Below are 23,788 nucleotides of genomic sequence, written 5' to 3' on the forward strand. Positions count from 1 at the left end.
CTTTTTTTTAAAAACAAACAAACAAACAAAGAAAGGACTGATAGTGTCTGAATATAGCTCTATCTCTTCTGCTGATGCAGGCAAATAAAGCAACATTTAACCTACATTAGAGCAGTGTTTTTCAACCTTTTTTGGGCAAAGGCACACTTGTTTCATGAAAAAAATCACGAGGCACTCCACCGTTTTCCGCACCGTTGGGCCTCCCCACGGTCGCTACACAAACAGTCGTAAGTTGAGGATGGCCTGTGTTCTCAAGGGGTTGGACTAGATGACCTCCAAGGTCCCTTCCAACTTATTATTATTATTATTATTATTATTATTATTATTATTATTATTATTATTATTATTATTATTATTATTATTATTATTATTAGCCTCTTTATTTTATTTTATTTTGGGGCTTTTGTTTGTTTTTGCTGTGAAGGAAAAGGAAAGCTTGCATTTCTTTTTAATTTATCTTTCTGTATTTTCTTTTTTCTCTTCTTTTCTTTCTTCCTTCCTTCCTTCCCTCTCTTCCCTCCCTCTCTTTTCTTTCTTTATCTTCCTTCCTTCCTTTCTCTCTCCCACTTTCTTTCCCTCCCTCTCTCAATTTCTTGCTTTCTACTTGTTGTGGAAATTGGAAGCTACTTGCATTTCTTTTTAATTTTTCTTTCTGCATTTTTCTCCTTCATTTATTTTTCTTTCTCTTTCTTTCTTTCTTTCCTTCTTTCTTTCTTTTCTCTTTCTTTCTTTCTCTTTCTTTTCTCTTTCTTTCTTTCTATCTTTCTTCCTTTCTTTCCTGCCTTTCTCTCTCCCACTTTCTTTCCCTCCCTCTCCCGGTGCCCAGCCGAGGCCGTGCAACAGGCAACAGCCTCCTCAGGGCTCAGCCAGCCAGAACTCACCCTCCCGTCTAGCTCAGCCCGTTCGGTAAAAATGCCGAACGGGCTCAGAAGGCATTCCCAGGCACTCCGCCGCAGGCCCCAGGCGCCCCGTCGCTCAGAACGGCCCGGCCACTTTAGGTCCAGGTTCCCCGCCGCCCGACTCATCTTCGGCGGCCTCAGAAACGTTGCCGCCGCCGCGGGTCAGGCCCGGCGGACCCGGACCGGCACACCAACATCTCCCGCGGCCTCTGCAAGTTGTTACGGCACCGGGAACTCCCGGTGCCCAGCCGAGGCCGTGCAACAGGCAACAGCCTCCTCAGGGCTCAGCCAGCCAGAACTCACCCTCCCGTCTAGCTCAGCCACGGGCCACGGCCATCTTCTCCGGAGGGAGGTAAAAAAAAAATTCCCACGGCACACCAGGCAACAGCTCGCGGCACACTAGTGTGCCGCGGAACAGCGGTTGAAAAACACTGCATTAGAGGCACAAGTGTAACCTTGAGAAATTAGGGTACAGATTGCACTGTGGCCTTCTGCAGCTGATGCACCATGCCCAAAACAATGCATTTGGCTTGAAAGAATTGCCAACAAGTGCCACCTGTGTGTACAAGGGCACTTTGGCTGTACAGCTTTTGTGCGCAGAGAATTAAAGCAGCATCTTTTCAACTGGGGCTAAAAAAATTCAGAGGCTAAAATCCAATGTTAGAGCAGTTACAGGGAACAGTAGTGACCGTTCACCGGAAAAAGTGGCATATGACCATTTTTCACACGTACGACCATTACAGCAGCCCCTTTTGGTCACGTGTTCGAAATTGGGACGCTTGGCAACTTTACGACGGTTGCAGTGTCCCTGGGTCACATGATCCCCATTTGTGGCAAGCCAAGCCAATAAGGGGGAAGCCAGATTCAATTAACAACCGTGTTACTAACTTAACAACTGCGGCGAGTCACTTCTTAAACGGTAGCAAGAAAGGTCATAAGATGGGGCAAAACTCACTTAACAACCGTTGCCACTTAGCAACGGAAATTTTGGGCGCAGTTACGGAGATGAGTTGAGGACTACCTGCAAGCATGGATCAGATGAAGGATCAGATGAAGGAAAATAAACTTATGCTTAGACTAGCTTACACAGAAGTACTTGGGTCAAAAGATAGCTTGCCTTTTGCACGACTTTGGAACGAAAGACAAGATGCGTATCTAACAAATACACACTTTTCTTGGTTCTCTTTTTATCTACACATAACACCAAGCAGGCATGGGATGACCTAAGGACCATTTTAAAAAAAGGAATACAAACTTTATTCAGGAGGAAAAGGAGAGGAACACTTGGAACATAGCCCAGATATCTTGCCAACCCTTAATTAGCTATATTTCTATTTTACACACATACATACACACACACACACACACACACACACACACACACACAAACAGAAGAGAATATTTGTAGCTAAGGGTTGAACTGTGAGGCTTCTTGGTGCTCTCTGGGCTTGTTTTACTTCTTGCAGACGTTTCATTACCAAACTAGGTAACTTCATCAGTGCAAAGTGCGCTGATGATGTTACCTAGTTTGGTAATGAAACGTCTGCAAGGAAGCCACCAAGCTCAGAGCGCACCAAGTAGCCTCACACACAAACACATGCGCTCATTTAAGCAATTTATATTTGTTTGTTCATTGATCACATTTTGTAGCCACCCATCTCACAATAAAGCGATTCTAGGGAGCTTATTATAAAAGCAATCACAAAATCCAAATGTTAAAAACTGCAATTAAAAGACGTCAATCATATCTATCACAAACAACAGGAAAACAATCAACAATCTGTCACTCAAGTGTACAGAGAGACATGTACACATCCTCAGCATACCATGAAAATAGATACCACTGGATCCTCCCCAGGTATAATTCAGTACAGGTAGTCCTCGACTTACAACAGTTTGTTTAGTGACCGGTCAAAGTTACAACAGCACTGGAAAAAGTGACTTATGACCATTTCCCCCACTTACGACCGTTGCAGCATCCCTGTGGTCACATGATCAAAATTCCAACACTTGGCAACTGGTTCACATTTATGACGGTTGCAGTGTCCCAGGATCATGCGATCCCCTTTTGCGACCTTCGGCCGAGCAAAGTCAATGGGGAAGCTGGATTCACTTAACAACCCTGTTACCATAATAGCTTTTATCCGTGGGCTGTTAGGCTTTTAAATGGGACATAATCTTATGCAGAATCGACTTGGGAGGCCGGTGTGTGGTGTAGTTGGTTCACATGGTGTGGTGGGATGGAGGGTTTGTTGTCACTGTGTGTTGGGGGGAGAGAGCACGGGGGGGGGGGAGGCTCAGCTAATCTCAATGTACACATGTTGTACTTTGACAATAAAGGTTTATTATTATTATTATTATTACCAACTTAACCACTACAGTGGTGCCCTTAACAATTGTGGCAAGAAAGGTCGTAAAACGGGGCAAAATTCATTTAACAACCCTCTCCCTTAGCCACAGAAATTTGGGGCTCCATTGTGGTCGTACGTTGAGGACGGACTGTATACTCAGCCCTGTCCTGTCTTCCAAAACATTTATAGATGGCAGTGATTGATTATGTCTAAGCTGGAAAGCGAAGCCAAGAAAGGAAGGAGCTGGCCGGTATTCGGATCGATGACATCAAAGCAAATCTTAGGGATGTGCGAATTTGTAAAAAGGATCAAAAGTTGGTTCTGGACGCCGCTTTTCTGTGGTGCTGCCAAGAATACGTCAAACTAAATGATGCGGTGGCTCACTGGGTTAGGACGCTGAGCTTGTCGACCAGATGGTCGGCAGTTTGGCGGGTCGAATCCTGAGTGCTGCGTAACAGAGTGAGCTCCTGTTACTCGTCCCAGCTTCTGCCAACCTAGCAGTTCAAAAGCACGTAAAAATGCAAGTAGAAAAATAGGGACCACTCCGGTGGGAAGGTAACAGCGTTCCGTGCGCCTTTGGCGTCTAGTCACGCCGGCCACATGACCATGGAGACGTCCTCGGACAAGCGCTGGCTCTTCGGCTTTGAAACGGAGATGAGCACCGGCCCCTAGAGTCGGAAACGACTAGCACGCATGTGCGGGGGAACCTTTACCTTTACCTTTACCTAAATGACGTTACCGGGAGTTCAGCTCTACTTGGTGGGACTTTAGCTTTTTTATGTGGCTATAGATTGACCAGAGTGCCTTGGCAAAATGACTTCTTCAAATATTTAAAATGATCGTTGGTTTTTTGGTTGCTTGTTGTTTTTTTTCAGGGGGGGGGAAGACAACTATAAACTGTCTTTTCTTATTAAGTAGACTCACAACTAACTGCCCAGTCAGAGCGACCCCGAAATCTTTTCTTCTGCAGCAGAAGCCCTTTCCCATCTGAGAAGATTTAGGGGGGGGGGGGGAAATCAAGCCCTTTCCAGACAGTATTTGGTCAGAGTTTATGCCAATCGACGCTAGAATTGCTAATCTCTTGGCCAAGAATGCTAGGGGGGAAAAAGGGCTTCCTTGCCGAAAAGGCATGAAAGTTGCTGCATATTTCAGGTTTTAATACAGGTAGTCCTTGACTTACAACCATTCGTTTAGTCACTGTTCAAAGTTGCAAAGGCACTGAAAAAAAGTGACTTAGGACCGTATTTTACACTTTATGTGATCCAAATGTGGACGTTTGGCAACTGGTGTATATTTATGACAGTTGCAGGGTCCTCGTGTGTGTGTGTGTGTGTGTGTGTGTGTGTGTGCGTGTTGTGATCCCCTTTTGCGACCTTCTGACAAGCAAGTCAATGGGCAAGCCAGATTGACTTAACAACCATGTTACTAACAACCGCAGTGGTTCACTTAACCACTGTGGCAAGAAGGGTCGTAAAATGGGGCAAAATTCACTTAACAACATAGCAACAGAATTTTGGGGCTCAATTGTGGTCGTACGTTGAGGACTACCTGTACAAGTAATCTGTGACTATGACGTTAGTGACCATTCAAAATTATGACGGACCTAACGAGGGGGGGGTGTATTTACAACCTGGTTCAGATATTCCAAAGGCTGCAGTCAAATCATGGCTTAATTAGCTGAGATATAGGTAGTCACGTGACCATATTTTAGGTGCTTGGCAAGCAGTCCACATTTGAGGCTGTTTGCAGCATCCTGACCTTGTTTTATGTCATTTTTACAACAAAAAAACAAAACAAAACAAAAACCCCAAAACAGCCCATAACGCAACACGGTTTGCTTAACGACCAGAGCTTTCACTTAACGCTGCAAAAAAAAGGGTCGTAAAATCAGGTCAGCCACCTGGGCGACCCGCTTATATGACTGTCGCAACCGAGATGGGCAGGCTCTATTCCAGTCGTAAGTTGAGGACTACTTGTAGCTCGTCTTTTTCTTAAAACAAAAAACAACAACCAGGGAATCTGGGCTGTATGACTTGCAGAGGGAAAAAAAACCCTCTAACCTTGGTAAAATTTGGGATTTAGCACAGAACGAGAGTCGCCAGCAGTTTTCCCCACTGACTTCTAACAACACTTAAGACTGGCACAGATGAAAGATTTCTCAATGTCTAGGAACAAAGTGGGGTATATTTAGCTTTGCCATTTGTGATCTCATTACCAGATGGCCCCTGAGTCCTTAAATCAATGCCAGTTCCATAATAGGATTTGACTTCAGCTCTTTGGAATGGTTAGCGCCACGAAACAAGCATGTGCAGAGGATTGAGGGACAAACAAAGAGACAGGCTGCCTCGACTTTGTTTGGAACCTTCATGCAATGGACAACAATTTATTTATTTGTTTGTTAAATTTATTTACTGCTTATCTGACTGTAGGGCTACTCTGGGCTGCTTACCATAACAAAAATGGAGAAATGAAGTGTAAACATAATGAAGTTACAGAACAACAGAGTGGGAAGGGGCCTGGGGGGTCTTCTAGTCCAATCCCTTGCTTAAGACAAGACCCTTCTGGATAAGTGGTTGTCTAATTTCTTCTTAAAAACTTCCAGCGATGGAGATGTGCCCAAATGAGGAGCATCTCCACACGAAACTGACCTGGAGCATCACATGTGTAGCAACCATGTCCACGGGGCAAACTGCAGTGAAGGAAGACCAAAATGACAGGGCAAGCCACTAATATAAAAAGACAGCAAACCCCACTCCCTTCTAGCACTGATGATGTTACTTAGTTGGGTGATGAAATGTCTGCAAGAAAACCACCAAGCTCAGAGAGCACCAAGGAGCCCACAGTCCTCCTCCTCCTCCTCTCCACAAACCTCTCTCCCTCCCAGCACTGATGGTGTTACTTAGTTGGGTGAAGAAATGTCTGCAAGAAAACCACCAAGCTCAGAGAGCAGCAAGGACCCCACAGTCGTCGTCCTCCTCCTCCTCTCCACTCCTTTCTAGAATTCCTCAGCCAATTCTGGGACTTGAAGTCCACAAGTCATAAAAGGGCCAAGCCTGAAGACCCCGGCTCTTGAGAGTCCCTTGGAGAGCAAGGAGATCCGGTCAATCAATCCTAAAAGAAATCAACCCTGACTGTCTTTTGAAAGGAGAGAGACTGAAGCTGAAGCTCAAATACCTTGGCCACTGGAATGAGAAGAGAGAGGACTCCTTGGAAAAGACCATGAGGTTAGGAAAGATGGAAGGCAGAAAGGAAAAGGGAATGGCCGAGGATGAGAGGGTTGGATAGTGTCATTGACACAACGAACATGAATTTCGGCAAACTCCAGAAGACAGTGGAGGATTGGGGGGTGGGCTGGCGTACTGTGCTCCAGTGAAGAGTTGGACACGACTTAGTGAATGAACAACAACAACAACAACACCTTTGTTTGCCAAGCAATCAGAACGTCAGCGAAACGGGGTATGTGTTTGCTAGCATCGGTCAGAACAAAATGTGAAAGTGCTCTAGAGTTTTATTCCAACCTTGAACATACAGTTTATTTGAACTCTGGATTGAAACAATGCATTTCAAGGTTGGCTGATCTGGTCTGAGGTTGTTTTGAGGGTGCAGGCTGTGGCAACAATAACGCAACTCAGCTCTTGAAAGGCCTTGGACTTGGAACAAGGTTCAGTTGGGAAAAAGCAATCTACTAATCATGGTGATTGATGGTTTATCTCTGAAGAGAATGCAGTTATTAACATGATTAGATCAACCAGAGCTGGTAACTCAAAAATACAAAATTTTAAAGTCAAAGGATGGATGGATTGCGTGGTGCGGTGGGCTACGTTCATCCACTGTGGCATAAAGCCATTTTTTTAATGCTACTTTAATTATCTTATTATTATCTTAATATAACCTGTTCTAGGGAAGAAAATAATGCTTTATCGGCATCTCTTATCAGTCAGGCTGCAAGGTTAAAGAAACCGACTGGTGTCAAGCTGTCATCTTCAGAGGAATTACTAATAAGTGTGAAAATTTGCCGCCTTCTGACAACGACAGCCAAAGAGCTCAACATTGTGGATCAAACTTCAATTTCACACAAAGGAAATCATCGGCTGTTCCCGCAAGGCAAAATCTGCGACTAAGTGGAAAAGAACACTCAGCTGATTGCACAAAACGTCCTGTCAGCACTTGTCATATTCAGAGTATTGATTATAAATTAAGCAAGCAGTCATTTCCAATAGTGGTAAATGATGGCTGGGTGCTTTCCAGATCCTAATGGTAAATCTTCCAAATAACAGGTAGTCCCTGACTTACAATTGGTTCTCTATAGAGATTCTCATGAAACTTAACATTAAGAAAACCAAGATCATGGCATCCGGCCCTCTCAATTCCTGGCAAGTAGATGGGGAATAAATGGAGGTAGTGACAGATTTTACTTTCCTGGGCTCCAAGATCACCGTAGACGGGGACTGCAGCCAAGAAATTAAAAGACGCTTGCTCCTCGGGAGGAAAGCCATGGCAAATCTAGACAGCACCCTAAAAAGCAGAGACATCACCCTGCCAACAAAAGTGCGTATAGTCAAGGCTATGGTCTTCCCAGTTGCAATGTATGGCTGTGAAAGGTGGGCCATAAGAAAGGCCGAGCACCAAAGAATGGAGGCCTTTGAACTCTGGTGCTGGAGAAGACTCCTGCGAGTCCCTTGGACTGCAAGGCAATCAAACCGGCCAGTCCTACAGGAGATCAACCCTGACTGCTCTTTAGAAGGCCAGATTCTGAAGTGGAAACTCAAATACTTTGGCCACCTAATGAGAAGGAAGGACTCACTGGAGAAGAGCCTCATGCTGGGAAAGGGTGAGGGCAATAGAAGAAGGGGACGACAGAGAATGAGATGGCTGGATGGAGTCACTGAAGCAGTAGGCGTGAGCCTAAATGGACTCCAGAAGATGGTAGAGGACAGGAAGGCCTGGAGGAACGTTGTCCGTGGGGGTCGTGATGGGTCGGACATGACTTCGCAGCTAACAACAACATGGAAATTCTCAGTCATCCAGATCACGGTTGTCCCAAAGTTGCTTTTACAAGAGGCAACTGGGCTTTCTTGTTTTTCTTTGAAGACGTTTCGCTTCTCATCCAAGAAGCTTCTTCAGTTCTGACTGAATGGTGGGGAATGGGAGGATTTATTGAACAGCCCTCTCTCAACAGAGGGGGGGATGGATATGACACAACCTCTCTCAGTCCTTTCAGCAGTCCCAAGTAGGTTCCACATGCATTTGCACTATTCTGGTGACCTTGATGGCATAGAGGAAAAAAAACCTCCAAGTGGCCTCAACGATTCTCAGACGGAGTACTAACGACCAGATGACTGCAAGGAATAATAATCCTTCCATTCCCCACCATTCAGTCAAAACCGAAGAAGCTTCTTGGATGAGAAGTGAAATGTCTTCAAGGAAAACCAAAGAAAGTCCAGTTGCCCCTTGAAAAAAGCACCTCTGGGATTATGACAGATTGTTTACCAACCATTTGAAGTTATGACTGACTCTCCAAAAATTATTTAGGATGAGTTCCTAACTTCCAGTGCCCCCCCCTTTCAATCACGTGACTGTAATTGGGGCACTTGTCAACTAGCCCACATTTATGGCTGTTAGCAGCATCCCCATAGTCAGATGACTGTAATTTATATAATATTTTTGCCAAAAACTGGGGTTTACTTCCTGTTCCTGGCAAAAAACATCCATAGCAAACAGCAGCTTTATTTAATGACCACTTCAAAAAAAAAGGTTGTAAAATTGGATTTTGTCTGCTTTATGGCTGTCAAGACTTACGACCTTTAATTGCCAGGCTCAATTATGATCATAAGTCAAGGACTATCTATAAATATTTTGGGTGGCATCTCCATAAATGTCTAGGAAATTCTGAACCCAGGCAATCCAAACTCTACACTAAGAAAAAAAAACCAAACGCTTCAGCTTGCAGAGTCTTTGCAAACCAATCAAGTTTACATTGATGCTTATTTTGAATAATTCATTTGGTGTTTATGTGAAGAGCCAACGAATCGTGCAAATTTACTGCAAGTAGTTTAACCTCCCCCCCCCTGGTTCCTGAGATTTAAACAGGTCTCCCATTCCCAAACATTTTTCTTTTTCTTTTTGCTAGTTACAACAACTGAACCACAAAACCTCAAAGCGAGGGGGGGAAGGGGCAGCGAAGAACCTTAACAAACTAAATTACTGTCACCAAAAAAATAAAATAAAATCGTTTACCGATTTTCATGAAATCACAGCGCATAAAGACTTCCGAAAATACCAACCACTGTTGGAAAGAATTGTATTTATTTCGCAGAAAACATCCAGTATGAAGACAAGAATCCACCCCCACCCCCCATTTCCCGCAATCAGGTGAGCATCTTACACTAATCTGGATTCTCGGAAGACCAAAAAAAGAGAGAGAGAGAGAGAGAGAGAGAGAATTAGCAGGAGCTACAAATGGTTGCAGGGACGCGGTGGCTCAGTGGGTTAGGACGCTGAGCTTGTCGATCAGAAGGTCGGCAGTTTGGCGGGTCGAATCCCGAGTGCCGCGTAACAGAGTGAGCGCCTGTTACTCGTCCCAGCTTCTGCCAACCTAGCAGTTCGAAAGCACGTAAAAATGCAAGTAGAAAAATAGGGACCACTACGGTGGGAAGGTAACAGCGTTCCGTGCGCCTTTGGCGTCTAGTCATGCCGGCCACATGACCACGGAGACGTCCTCGGACAAGCGCTGGCTCTTCGGCTTTGAAACGGAGATGAGCACCGGCCCCTAGAGTCGGAAATGACTAGCACGCATGTGCGGGGCAACCTTTACCTTTACCTTTACAAATGGTTGCAGTCATCTGTCCCTTAGATCCCTTCATCCCAGCTGCTTCCCTGGTTAATTTTAACTATTTTTATATCACTTTAATGTAATCTCTTCTCCTTTCTCCCTTCCTTCTCTCCTTCCTTCCTCCCTCCTTCCCTGCCTCTTTTACTTTCCTTCCCTTTCTACATTTTCCTTTACTTTCCCTTCCCTTCCTACATTTTCCTTCCCTTTCCTTTCCTTTCCTCTCCTCTCCTTCACCCTCACCCTGTCCTGGGACCTCTTCCTTTCTGCTGAAGGATCATCCAGTTTCATACCTCACTTTCTCTTTCCTTCTCAATGCAGCTAACATTTCCCTGTCCCTGAAGTGTATTTCCTTATCTCTACCCCATTTTCTTATTTTTTGTTGAAAGAATGGAGAGAAATGTTATGCACGTGTACGTAACGGTGTGTGGGTCACCTGTGCGCATAGCTGTATGCTTTCAGGATACGGATTTATTTGTCTGAAAGTGAACAGCGAGCGATAGGCATGAGGACTCAAGTTTTATAAATGGGATATAGGTAGACATCAACTTACAAGGCTTTATTTAGTGAGCATTCAAAGTTACAACAGCACTGGAAAAAAATGACCGTTTTTCATACTTAGCGATTGTTGCAGCATCGCCAGGGGTCACGTGATGCAAATTCAGAGGCTTGGCAACTGGCATGTACTTATGACAGCTGCAGTGTCCCCGGGGGTCACGTGATCCCCTTTGGAGACCTTATGACAAGCAAAGTCTATGGGGAAGCCAGATTCACCTAACAACCGTGTGACTCACTTAACAACTGCAGCGATTCGCTTAATATCTGTGGCAAGAAAGGTCGCAAAATGGGGCAAAACTCACTTAACAATTGTCTTGCTTGGCAAAAGAAGGGTTAGACTGAATTGTGGTCGTAAATGGAAGACTACCTGTACTTTCTTAATAGATACTTTGATTTAATCCAACAAGCGGGCCTGGACTGACTATGGTTTTAAATTTGGCTTTTATTGGGTTAAATTGTCATTTATTTATTACATCCATTGTTTAATTCTTTTTTAAAATTTTGTACTTTATGTTTTTTAATTTTTTATTGTTGTGAGCCGCCCTGAGTCCTTGGGGAGAAGGGCGGCATATAAATTTAATAAATCTCAATCTCAAATCCCACATTAAATGTTTTTCACCCCTCTTGCTATGTTATTGTTGCTGTGGTTATCTAATCCCTGTTTTCCAGCAATTACGGATATGCATCTACAAATACAAGTTTGTCACCTGTGCGCTTTTATGTAAGGGAGTGGGAAAATCTCTAAAACTGGTTCAATCTGGATTTGGCAACTTTAGGTTGATGGGGAGAGGGGAAGCCGGGCACTGCAAAAGATTTATGTCTATGTCTATACATTTCTTTTTCTTTATGGGAGTTATCATCTTAAATTTATCTTCCTTTAGGGGTAACTGTTTCTATCCAGTTCTCCGCAGTCCTAAGATAAAGTAGATCTTATTCACAGAATGCCTAAAACCTCACCAGCCTTTTGCAAGGTTCACACAGCAGGAGATAACATTCCTTAATTTTTAAAACACCATCTCAACCATTTATCACGCAGATATGTGTAACACTGGGGGAGCACATATACCCGGCTTTCTTTTGAGTGCCAAGTCAAATATATTCAGGGGTGGGGGGGTTTATCGGCCATGGCATTTTAAACTGATTGCTTACTTTGCGGGTTGAACAGTTACAACTCCCAATTGCACCGATTTAAATTTTTATGCCCAAAATATGTTCTCTGCTTTGGAAGGGTTTGTATACTTCCCCGAAATGTCTCACGGTTGAAAGTGCCAGTCAGGAAATGTTAAAATAAATAATCCACAGTGGGTGGCAGGTTCTAAAAGTAACTTGGCAGTGGCCCATCCAAGTCTCCTGCTTGAGCAGGGGGTTGGACTAGAAGACCTCTGAGGTCCCTTCCAATTCTGTTATTCAGTATTTATTTATGTGCATCTTGGGAGTTTGTCTTCAGAAGTCCAGAGCGGACTACGTAAGAATCTCTCTTCGCTTTATACCCGCAGCAATCACCCCGTGAGCTAGGTTAGAATGGGAAATATGTCCAAATCTGTCACCTCCTGAGTTTTCAACAATTCAAAGTGAAAGCAATGAATTAAAAAAAAAAAAACGAAACAAAGCACAATTATAGTCCAAAAGCATGAAGAGATAGCCAGGGAATCATATTCAAATCCAAATAGGAAGTTCCACTCAAACCAGCCTAGAAATTGATTTTTTTTTAAAAAACAAAAAAACAAAAACAGGTTTTTACTATTTTTCTGAAGGCCAAAGGGAAGGATTCTGGGGAGGTAAGTGCAAGATAGTTCATTTCAAAGATGCCAGAATTGAAACGACACACTCCGGATCCCATCGGGTATCGCTGATTTAGAGAAGGCAACTAAAGTTGGCCTGCCCTAGGACATGACCAGCTAACAGCACCATCTCAGCTAGACATTTCCAAAGCAAAGTATATAAACTTTTTCCCTTCTTTCTACACCCCACCAAACCTAACTTATGTGGCTGAAAGCTTTCCCTTTGCCTTTCAATTGCTGTTTTAACAGTGCTCTGAATTCCCCTTGCCTCTTTTAAATTTCAACTTTTACCTTTTTGTTTTTCGGTTTAATATTTCATTGTGCACCACCCAGAGTCCCTCTGGGAGGGAGATGGGCAAGTTCCAAAACACGATAAATAAAATAATAAAAATCAAGGCACCTGTGACAAAGATCAAAATAAAGCTGTTTCAACCATCTAATTATTTCCAAAGGTGCTTTCCCCCCCCCCCACCCCAAAAGGCAACCGGACCTTCTTTGTTTTGGCTTGAAAGACTCTTTTGATTTATATTTCTCGAAGTCATCCTTCCATCCCCCCCCCCAATCAGTCAGAATTGAAGAAGCTTCTTGGATGAGAAGCAAAACCTCTTCAAGCAAAAACAAAGACACTCCAGACGGCTTTTGAAAAAGCACCTTTGGGACTACAACGAAGGAGGAGGAGGAGGAGGAGGAGGAGGAGGAGGAGGAGGAGGAGGAGGAGAAGAAGAAGAAGAAGAAGAAGAAGAAGAAGAAGAAGAAGAAGAAGAAGAAGAAGAAGAAGAAGAAGAAGAAGAAGAAGAAGAAGAAGAAGAAGAAGAAGAAGAAGAAGAAGAAGTTGGAAGGGACCTTGGAGGTCATCTACTCCAACCCCCTGCTCAGGCAGGAAACCTATACCATTTCAGACAAATGGCTGTCCAGTCTCCTCCTAAAAGAGCTTAAAAGACTTATCCATGACCTGGATAACTGAGGAATCTCCATGGACATCTAATTATTTCCCTTGTCTGACATTACAGCAGCATCCATTCACTTTCTGAAATTGCCCAGCTACCCTTCGAGCCTTTTTTCCTGCTCCTAGTTCAGAGACAATACGGTAGCCTTGCATTTCCAGACAATTCACACATCGTCCATCTGTGACATGTGGTTCTGCCCTCTGGCATTTCAAGGCACCCCTCCTGCCTTGCTTTCCCCCTCTTTCGCACTCATACACACACACACACACACACACACACTCATGTTCAAACAGTTCTTCTACCCACCTAAGGGTACAATTCTCTTGGGTGCGCAACAGTAGCAGCATACCATACTCCCGACATTTTTACCAGCGCCGGCTTGTACCACCGACGCTCCACCACGTAGGGATTCCCAGCCAGTTGTCCAGCCATGCAAAAACGCTCTTCATTCCAGGTTTCTTTTTTGGCTGGTCAGCGGGTCTGGATCCACTCCCCAACTAACTCGGCCATTTGTTCACTTTCAAAGCAGCAGCTCATTAAAGGATCCAAGCAACCAGATCTCCTTAAAGGGGCACGCTGTGTCCCCGAGGGTAAGAGGATAAGGATCAGAAGATGAAGACTGTCAGACATTAAATCCCGCAAAGAATGTTTGGCTGAGTCTGAACGCTTCCCGGAATACAGGTTGTCCTTGATTTACGGCCACAAAGGTTGTTGCAAAGCAAGACTTTTGTCAAGTGAGCTTTGCCCCGTTTTGCGAACTTTCATGCCGGAATTGTTAAGTGAATCACTGCAGCTGTTGAATTAGTAACAGGGTCGTGTTCTCTCTCTCTCTCTCTCTCTCTCTCTCTCTCTCTCTCTCTCTCTCTCACACACACACACACACACACACACACACACACACACACACACGACTCTGCAACCAGTCATAAATAGGAACCCAGTTGCCAAGCATCTGAATTTTGATCAGGTGAGCCTGGGGATGCTGTGGTGATTTTAAGTGTGAAAAAATGGTCATAAGTCACATTTTCAGTGCCGTTGTAACTTTGAATGGTCACTAAACGAATGGCTATAAGTTGAGGACTATCTGTATCTTCGTGCTTCTCAAGCAAATGGATTTTCAGGAAGAGGGAATTTAATGATGATGATGGAGATGATGATGGAGATGATGATGATGATGTTGGGAGGGACCTTGGAGGTCATCTAGTCCAACCCCCTGCTCAGGCAGGAAACCATATACCATTTCAGACAAATGGCTGGCCAGTCTCTTCTTAAAAACTTAGTGTTGGAGCATTCACAGCTTCTGGAGGCAGGTTGTTCCACTGGTTAATTATTCTAACTGTCAGGAAGTTTCTCCTTAGTTCTAGGTTGCTTCTCTCCTTGATTAGTTTCCATCCATTGATTCTTGTCCTGCTTTCAGGTGCTTTGGAGAATAGCTTGACTCCCTCTTCTTTGGGGCAGCCCCTGAGATATTGGAAGACTGCTATCATGTCACCCCTCACCCTTCTCTTCATTAAACTAGACATACCCAATTCCAGCAACCGTTCCCTATATGTTTTAGCCTCCAGTCCCCTAATCATCTTCGTTGCTCTTCTCTGTACTCTTTCTAGAGTCTCAATATCTTTTTTACATCGTGGTGACCAAAACTGGATGCAGTATTCCAAGTGTGGCCTTACCAAGGCATTGTATTAATACTTCACGTGATCTTGATTCTACTTCATTTGGAAAAAAAAAACCTGGATGCTTTGGTTTTGGTTTAACACACATTAAGAAACGAGCTGTTTTGGTTTCTTCATGTGTGTTAAGTGAATCTGGCTTCCCATTGATTTTGCCTATCAGAAGGTCACAGAAGGTGATCACATTGTTCGATTAATGCAGGTAGTCTTCGACTTACAACCACAGTTGAGCCCAATATTTCCATGGCTAAGCAGGTGTTAAGTGAGTTTTTGCCCCATTTTATGACCTTTCTTGCCCCCGTTGCTAAATGAATCACTGGCAGTTGTTAGATTGGTAGCACAGTTGTCAAGGGAATTTGGCTTCACTTAACATTGTGGACTTTGTCAGAAGGTCACAAAGGGTGATCACATGACCCCGGGACACTGCAACCGTCACAAATACATGCCAGTTGCCAAGCTTCTGAATTTTGATCACGTGACCGCGGGGAAGATGCAACGGCCGTTAAGTGTGAAAAATGGTCAGCGTGTCACTTTTTTCAGTGCCCTTGTAACTTTGAATGGTAGCTAAAGGAACCACTGTAAGTCGAGGACCACCTGTACATGGGCAGCCAGGGGAGCCATGACCTTGTTGCTATGTCAGACAGTTGTTAAGACAATTTGGTCCATTTTACAACCTTTCTGGCAACAGTTATTAAATGAGTCAGAGTAGTTGTTCAGTTAGTAATGCAGTTGTTAAGTGAATCTGGCTTCCCCATTGACTTTGCTTATCAGAAGGTCGCAAAAGGGGATCACATGACCCCAGGGCGCTGCAACCGTCATAAGTATGAGTCGGTTGCCAAGCATCCGAATTTTGGTCACGTGATCTTGGGGGAATGCTGCTATGGTTGTAAAAGAGAAAAATGGTCATAAGTCACTTTTTTCAATGCTATTGTAGCTTTGAGCGGTCACTAAATGAACTGTTGTAAGTCGAGGACCCTCTGTAGAATGCTGTTCTTTTAAGCTGTTTGTTTCCTTTATATATATATATATATATTTTCCTTGAACTGTCTCTAACCTTCACTTGCTGTTATCTGGGATTGATGGCAGTTGCAGCTGGAGAGCAGCAGATTTGGGAAAGCTGTTTTAAATTATGTGAGGACTTATCTTGTGCTTATGATAGGTTGATAAGTATAAAATGATGCAGTGTTCCCAGATGGCATTTTAGCTGCGGCTTTTGCTGCTTCCCGCTGCTTTTTGTACTGCTCTGCCTCTTTGAGTAATTATCGGTAAAGACATGAAAAATAGCTTTGATTAAAAAAAATAGGGAGAAGGAGTTTGATTTTGATTTTAGAGGCTGTGGGAGGAGGCCCGGTGAGGACAGCAAGCATTTATTGCGAAGCTCCAGTGGCTGTATTTAAATCTAGTTAATGAGCTGAGATATGGAGGACACCCTGAAAATAAATGTACCATTTTGCACTTGTAAATAATATTTATACTGGAAGGCAGATGACTTTAATTATCTCCCTCCCTGGCCCGAAATTATAAGGAGGAGTTTTGAAAAAGTCACACACCGAGAGTTGCCCTCGTTTGCCACTTCAAATCAAATTTTGTTCCGTTTCATTTCAGCTGTAGAATGGTCCTAAGTCAAGGATTGCCCGTAGTTCATCCAACCCTGCTCTCTTTAATCTTTCAGCAGCTTTCAGTACCGTCAGCCACGGTAGCCTCCTGGACCGGTTTGGAGGCTGGGAGACGGGGCAATGTGTTTTGCTGGTTCTCATTCTTCCTTTGAGTCAATTCCAGGTGTGTCGGGGGGGGGGGGGGCTGAGAGGTCCGCCCCAAGGCTCCTCTTGTGTGGGGTCCTTCACGGCTCAACTCTCCCAGTTGTATGAAGGTGCTAGATAAGGCCATTCATTGACACAGCGTGAGGCATATCCTCAATTATACGATGGGACATGCTGCGGATCCTGTTGGCCAAAGAATTCCAACTGCCGGGGTCCAGGAGAAGAACTTATTCTGCTGGAACATGGTGTCCCTCGAGGTGAGGTCCACCCCGACCCTCTTGGCCTTCCGGAAGGGCCTGTCGATTGACTTGGGGTCCTGATGGGGGTGTCCCATTTTCGAGATGAAGTAGCAATAGCAGCAGGTTGGACTAGATGACCTCCAAGGTCCCTTCCAACTTCTTCTTCTTCTTCTTCTTCTTATTATTATTATTATTATTATTATTATTATTATTATTATTATTATTATTATTATTATTATTATTATAAAACTTTTATTCATAAAACATGAAACTCAGTCAACTGAACACTCAAACCTACTGGCACTAACGGTTGACACAGGTTGCTGCCAGCATCCTAGGTATCAACCAGGTATCTCCTTAAAATGTAAGATGTTCCGAGTAGCACAGTTTTTTGTAGCTTTGCTGGAGTTATTGCAGGAAGCTGCAATTTCTTGATGTGTTTTGCAAAGTTTTTGGACATCGTCCCCAGTGCCCCGATGACAATGGGTATCACTGTTACATGTTTCATCCATAATTGCGCAGTTTCGATGGCCAGGTTGCGGTATTTCGTAATTTTTTCCAGTTCTTTTTCTTTGACTCTGGCATTATTATTGTTGTTGTTGTTGTTGTTGTTGTTGTTACTGTTATTATTGTTATTATTTGACAAAATGAACAGCTCAATTCCAAAACATTGCTAGAGTTGAAATTAATGTTAAATGGTTCCAGAAGACTTACATGCAAACTATCTTGTATATTTCTGGCCAATTTCTTTTTTTACCCTTTTTACTCTTACCCATAATCCCAGAGTTTTAAACCCCAGCTTCCAATAGATTTGTCTCCAAAATTGGACAGCAATCGTATTCTAATACACACACACACACACGTATATATGTATACATATACATATACATACATACATATATATATATATACACATACACACACACACATACATGTATGTATGTATGCACCAGGAATTCCAATAAAATAAAATTAGCCTTTTTGCCAATTCTAGAGGAGCTTGTTTTAACAGATATACCTCTCTGTGCATTTCGATCAACGGGAAATGAGAAAATGACCATTAACCCAAACTTTCCACAGCACACTTTCCTGGGTTGGAAGGATTCTTTTACATCTGTTGCACACCTGGCAGATGTTGTGTCCCCACAGTTCTTTTCCCGGCCTCTCCTGGGAATCCTGTTACTAGGTTCACGCTCATGTGATTTCCTGCTTCAGACCAGGTTATTAATTTCATGCTGCTATCCCCCGATATCTTGGATTATTCCAATTTTCTGTTCCAATGCAATTTGAGTGAGTGCCCCATGGAGCACAGCGACATTTTTATGACTCTCTCCCAAGAGAAATCAGAAGTACAATAATAGAGATAAGCACAACACAAATATAGGAGAGGGAAGCGAGGCCCATCGCCTCTTAATGCTAGTCTTAAGCTTCCAATTTGAAGACAGATAAGCACCTAACCCAGAAACTTCACTTCTCAGGATGTGAAAGCAAGAGGCAAGAAAACAACTGCAGCCCCTTAACAACTTTCTACCTATCACAAACAGGGAGGAGAGCAATATTTGGAGGGCAGATGTTTTAATCCAGTGATGGCGAACCTATGGCACGTGTGCCACAGGTGGCACGCAGAGCCCTCTCTGTGGGCACGCGCACTGTCGCCCCAGTTCCAGGACTTCAGCTGGGTTTTATAAAAAATTTTTGCTTTAGGCCTCCGCTGCTGTGTGGGGGAAAAAAAAGGTTCAATCGATTCAATTTCAACTTCTCCTGGGAAAAAAAAGAACTGGCAAAGTTGGAATTGATTGATTGAACTTTTTAGTCCCACCCAGTCTGCCGTTACCACCGCAACCACGCCCACCTAATGGGCCACGCCCACCCCGGCACCTGATGACACATAAGTGGGTTTTAGGTTGCAGTTTGGGCACTCGGTCTCTAAAAGGTTCGCCATCACTGTTCTAATCATCTCTTTCTTCCAAAGAAAATAATCTACACTAGGGATGTTCAATATAGAAAAAGCACAGGATCGTAGGGCTGGGAGGGACCTCAGAGGTCATCTAGTCCAGAGGTTCCCAACCTTTTCATGCCGGCGGCCTAGAGGGAAAGGGAGCAGCTGGGAAATTTGCGTACATGTGCACACGCATGTTGAAACGGGACTGCACGTGCCGACACGAGGCTAGTGGTCCCGCGTCAATGCTGCTAACATCGGATGTTCTTGCTTTGACAATATTCATTTCATTCATTTCCCCCTTAACTTGTGTGCTACTTCTAGAGTTAGAATTAGATTATGCTGGGGGGGGGAGGAGGAGGAATGTGATTTATGACTGTTAATTAGAGGAGGGAATTGTGCTTTGATACTATGCGTTTAGTGGAGGAGAATTCAGATTTTGGCTTCGACCATGAACTTGCCGATGCCATGCTACCTGAATAAAGATTCTTTAAGGTAAACAATGCCTCAAAGTTCTTTGAAGAGTTTCATCTGTCGGAACCATGACATCCCGTTTGCATAGGTATACAGGCGCTAGCCGCCACCACTAGCCCACGCATGCATGCACAAATGAGTTGTGCAATCTCTGTGCATGCTAGCGGCATGTGCGTGCAGGTGCGCTGGCGCTAGGTGCCGCTGCTAGCTCCACGTGCATGCGCAAATGGGGCTACAGGCACTAGCACGAGTGGGGGTGAGTGCATGCACATGTGTGCACACATTGGCCATCCTGTCCCGCAGGCTGGTGGCCAGTAGGCTATGGCCCAGTAATGGACCACGAACCATAGTTTGGGGACCCCTGTTCTAGTCCAACCCCCTGCTCAAGGAAGGAAACCTTATATCATCCCTTATATCAGGGGTGTCAAAATGCAGAAGCCGCACTCACCCCATTGCCAACAATGGTAAAACCGTCGCAAGTTTGACATGTCTGCCTTATTATCAACCAGTCAAATGGTTGTCCAATCTATTTTTGAAAACCGTGATGGTTACCACAGTGAGGAAATGCTGCAGGAAAGATCCGACGACAGGATGACAATCCAACATGAATTGTTTAGTTACTCAAGTGGTGGTTGGCCCCTCGTTTCCAAACCAGAGCCTGAAACCATAGCTTTGATGCAGCACAAATCTCGACAACTCAAAAAAGGTAATAGTAAATTAAACCAAGCTATTATGAACAAGTCACAAAATTAAAGAGTAATAGAGTTGGGAGGGACCTTGGAGGTCTTCTTGTCCAACCCCCTGCTCAGGCAGGAGACAAATGGCTAGCCAGTCTCCTCTTGAAAGCCTTCTGGAGGCAAATCATTCCACTGATTAGTTGTTCTCACTGTCAGGAATTTTCTCCATAATTCTAGGTTGGATCTCTCCTTGATAGGTTTCCATCCGTTGCTTCTTGTCCTGCCTTCAGGTGCTTCGGAGAATAAGTTGACCCCCCCCCTCTTCTTGGTGGCAGCCAACGTTGATCAACCTATTTGCACATGTAGCTAAGCCTATAATTCCAGAGCTTTAAAGACACATACTTTACAGGCAGACAGCACAGAGGTCCTAGGCCAGGGGTCCTCAAACTTGGCCACTTTAAGAGTTGTGGACTTCAACTCCCAGAATGCTGGCTGGGGAATTCTGGGAGTTGAAGTCCACAACTCTTAACGTGGCCAAGTTTGAGGACCCCTGGCCTAGGCAATAGGGCAGAATAGCCAGTGAAAGCATCCCTTTTTTGCACAAAAGAAGGCTGATCCTTGAAAAAAATCTCAAAGAGAAACCACACGTTCATTAATCAAGGCTTGTTTGGCTCAGCAGGGAAAAAAAAAGCAGGCAGCTCTTAACCAAAGACAGCTACTTACAGTGAGTGACTCCAGCAAGAGTTTGATAGAAGGTGGGGGTGTCACTGTCATCTGTCAGTGTGACATACACTCCTCCGGAGAGCAGCCAGCGGGAAAATGTGAACGCTTCTTTATTGTGCAACAGCCAGGATCTGAATTTTTCATAGTTTACTTTTTCTCCCTACGATAAAAGCAAAGGGAAAAAAGGGAGAGATGAATTGTGAAGTCTGGTTCCTTTTTTTTAAAAAAAAAATTTTTTTTAGTCAAATCGACTGATGAGAGAGCTATCGATAGAAAATAAAACAGTCTTACTCAGGCTGGGCATCCTCTAGAGCAGGGGTAGACAACCTCGGCTCTTTGATGACTCGTGGACTTCAACTCCCAGAATTCCTGAGCCAGCCATGTTGACTCAGGAATCCTGGGAGTTGAAGTCCATGTGTCATAAGGTTGCCTACCCCTGCTCTAGATATATAGGACACAATATATATCATCCTCGGTCAAGGGAGAGCCAGTTTGGCGTAGCGGATAAGGCGCCAACCTAGAAACAGGAAGCTGTGAGTTCTAGTTCCTCCTTAGCCATAAAAGACAGCTGGGTGATTTTGAACCAATCCCCACCTCAGGCCTGAAAGCCGACTGGGTGACTTTGGGCCAATCACCGGGAGACTGGGAATTCTAGTCCCACTTTAAGCATGAAAGCTGACTAGATGATCTTGGTACAGTGTACAGGTGACAGTGGTCAATCATAAGATCCGGGAGGTACTGTAACATCAGAGCAGCTAAGCCAGTAGTATTTAGGGAGAGATTAATGAAGGAATTGCAAGCCACGAGACAAGGAGGAAATGTAGGTACTTCCCAGCTTGCAACCACAATTGAGGCAAAAATTTTCAGTCGCTCAGCAAGATGGTCGTTCAGTGAATTTTGCCCCATCTTACGACCTTTCTTGCCACAACTGTTAAGTGAATCACAGCAGTTCAGTTAATAACACGGTTGTTAAGTGAATCTGGGTCTTCCCCATTGACTTTGCTTCTCAGAAGGTCGCAAAGGGGGATCAGATGACCCTGGGACACTGCAACCGTCATAAATATGAGCCAGGTGTCAAGTGTTTGAATTTTGATCATGGGACCACAGTCATAAGTATAAAAATGGTCATAAAAAGGTAAAGGTAAAGGTTCCCCCGCACATGCGTGCTAGTCGTTTCCAACTCTAGGGGCCGGTGCTCATCTCCGTTTCAAAGCCGAAGAGCCAGTGCTTGTCCAAGGACGTCTCCGTGGTCATGTGGCCGGCATGACTAGACGCCAGAGGCACACGGAACGCTGTTACCTTCCCACCGTAGTGGTCCCTATTTTTCTACTTGCATTTTTACATGCTTTCGAACTGCTAGGTTGGCAGAAGCTGGGATGAGTAACAGGCGCTCACTCTGCTACTCAGCACTTGGGATTCGACCCGCCAAACCGCCGACCTTCTGATCGACAAGCTCAGCGTCCTAACCCACTGAGCCACCACGTCCCTAAAAATGGTCGTAACATTTTTCAGTGCCACGGTAAAATCCAAATGGTCACTAAATGAATGGTTGTAAATTGAGGAGGACCTCTATAAGCAGGAAATGAAAAGAGCCCTCTGCTTTTATAGGCTTGCCTACTAAGTTTAAGTTTAAGTTTATTATATTTGTATACTAATTGCAACTGAGGATTAAATCACATTTTCTCAAACTCTGCTCTTGATGAGCTTGAAAGAAATATCCTTCAAGCCCTCTCTCGTTAAAACGACTGCGGTTATTTTCTGATCCGCTGTAATGGCAGCTGAATGCCTGGGTTTAAAAATAAAATATTCCTGCCAATTCCTTTGTCAACAGATCAGAGTGCTGATTTTTTTTCAACTGCAGGGCCTGCTGTTGCATTCAAAACCACCCTGAAAGAAAACTACAATTAACTTCAGGAGCCCTGTATATTGGCCTGCGTGGGTTTTTAACCCTTTGGCACCAAAGGATTAGCTTCTCCAGCCTCCAGCGAGCTTATCAGGAATAGACAGCTTGGTAAAAGAGAATACACTGCGGTGCTGAGATAGCTAGGAAGACAAAGTCTCTGGCACAATTTTGCAAAAAAAAAAATACACCATTAGGACGGAGGTGGGGGAACAGAGAGTTGTTATGCCTAACAGCAGAACAGATCTTTGCTATCAGAGTGTCACACAGCTCTTACTAACTTAACGTGTTCCAGGTTTTAATAAATGTAACAGAATTTTACCTACAGGCAGTCCTCAACCTAAGGCCGCAATTGAGCCTCAAATTTATGTTGCTAGATGCGAAATTTCCTAAGTCAGTTTTGCCCCATTTTTACCACATTTTTAATTTAATTTAATTTGAAGAGCAATGAAGAGAAGGACGAGGGGGGACAGGATAGCAGTCTTCCAGTATCTCAGGGGCTGCCCCAAAGAAGAGGGAGTCAAGCTATTTCTCCAAAGCACCCGAAGGCAGGACAAGAAGCAACGGATGGAAACTCGTCAAGGAGAGAAGCAACCTGGAACTAAGGAGAAACTTCCTGACAGTAAGAACAATTAACCAGTGGAACCACCTGCCTCCAGAAGCGGTGAATGCTCCAACACTGGAAGTTTTTAGGAAGAGACTGGACAGCCATTTGTCTGAAATGGTATAGTGACTCTTGCTCGAGCAGGGAGTTGGACTAGATGACCTCCAAAGTCCCTTCCAAGTCTGTTATTCTGTTACTTGTTAAGTGAATCAATGCAATTGTTAAATTAGTAACACAGCTGTTCAAGTGAATCTGGCTTCTCCATGGCTTGTCAGACGGTTGCAAAATGTGTTCACATGACCCCGGGACACTACAACCATCATAAACGTGAGTCAGTTGTCAAGCATCCGAATATAAACCGCGTGACAATAGGGGTGCTGCAATGGTTGTACATGTGAAAAATGGTCATAAGTCACTTTCTCCAGTGCCGCTGT

The 23,788-nt window shown here is 44.2% G+C and overlaps 1 protein-coding gene across 3 annotated transcripts in view; it reads right to left on the reverse strand.

Annotated features, from left to right (window-relative positions):
- Positions 1 to 23,788, reverse strand: part of USP32 (ubiquitin specific peptidase 32) — a 210,668-nt gene that overhangs the window by 84,009 nt on the left and 102,871 nt on the right. For all 3 annotated transcript variants that reach the window (XM_081346563.1, XM_081346562.1, XM_081346561.1), the window contains exon 5: positions 20,851 to 21,010. In XM_081346563.1, coding sequence (XP_081202689.1) covers positions 20,851 to 21,010 — 160 coding nt within the window. The remainder of the gene's footprint in view (positions 1 to 20,850; positions 21,011 to 23,788) is intronic.

This window comes from Vipera berus (genome assembly GCF_964194415.1).
Source record: "Vipera berus genome assembly, chromosome: 1".
Taxonomy (NCBI): Eukaryota; Metazoa; Chordata; class Lepidosauria; order Squamata; family Viperidae; genus Vipera; species Vipera berus.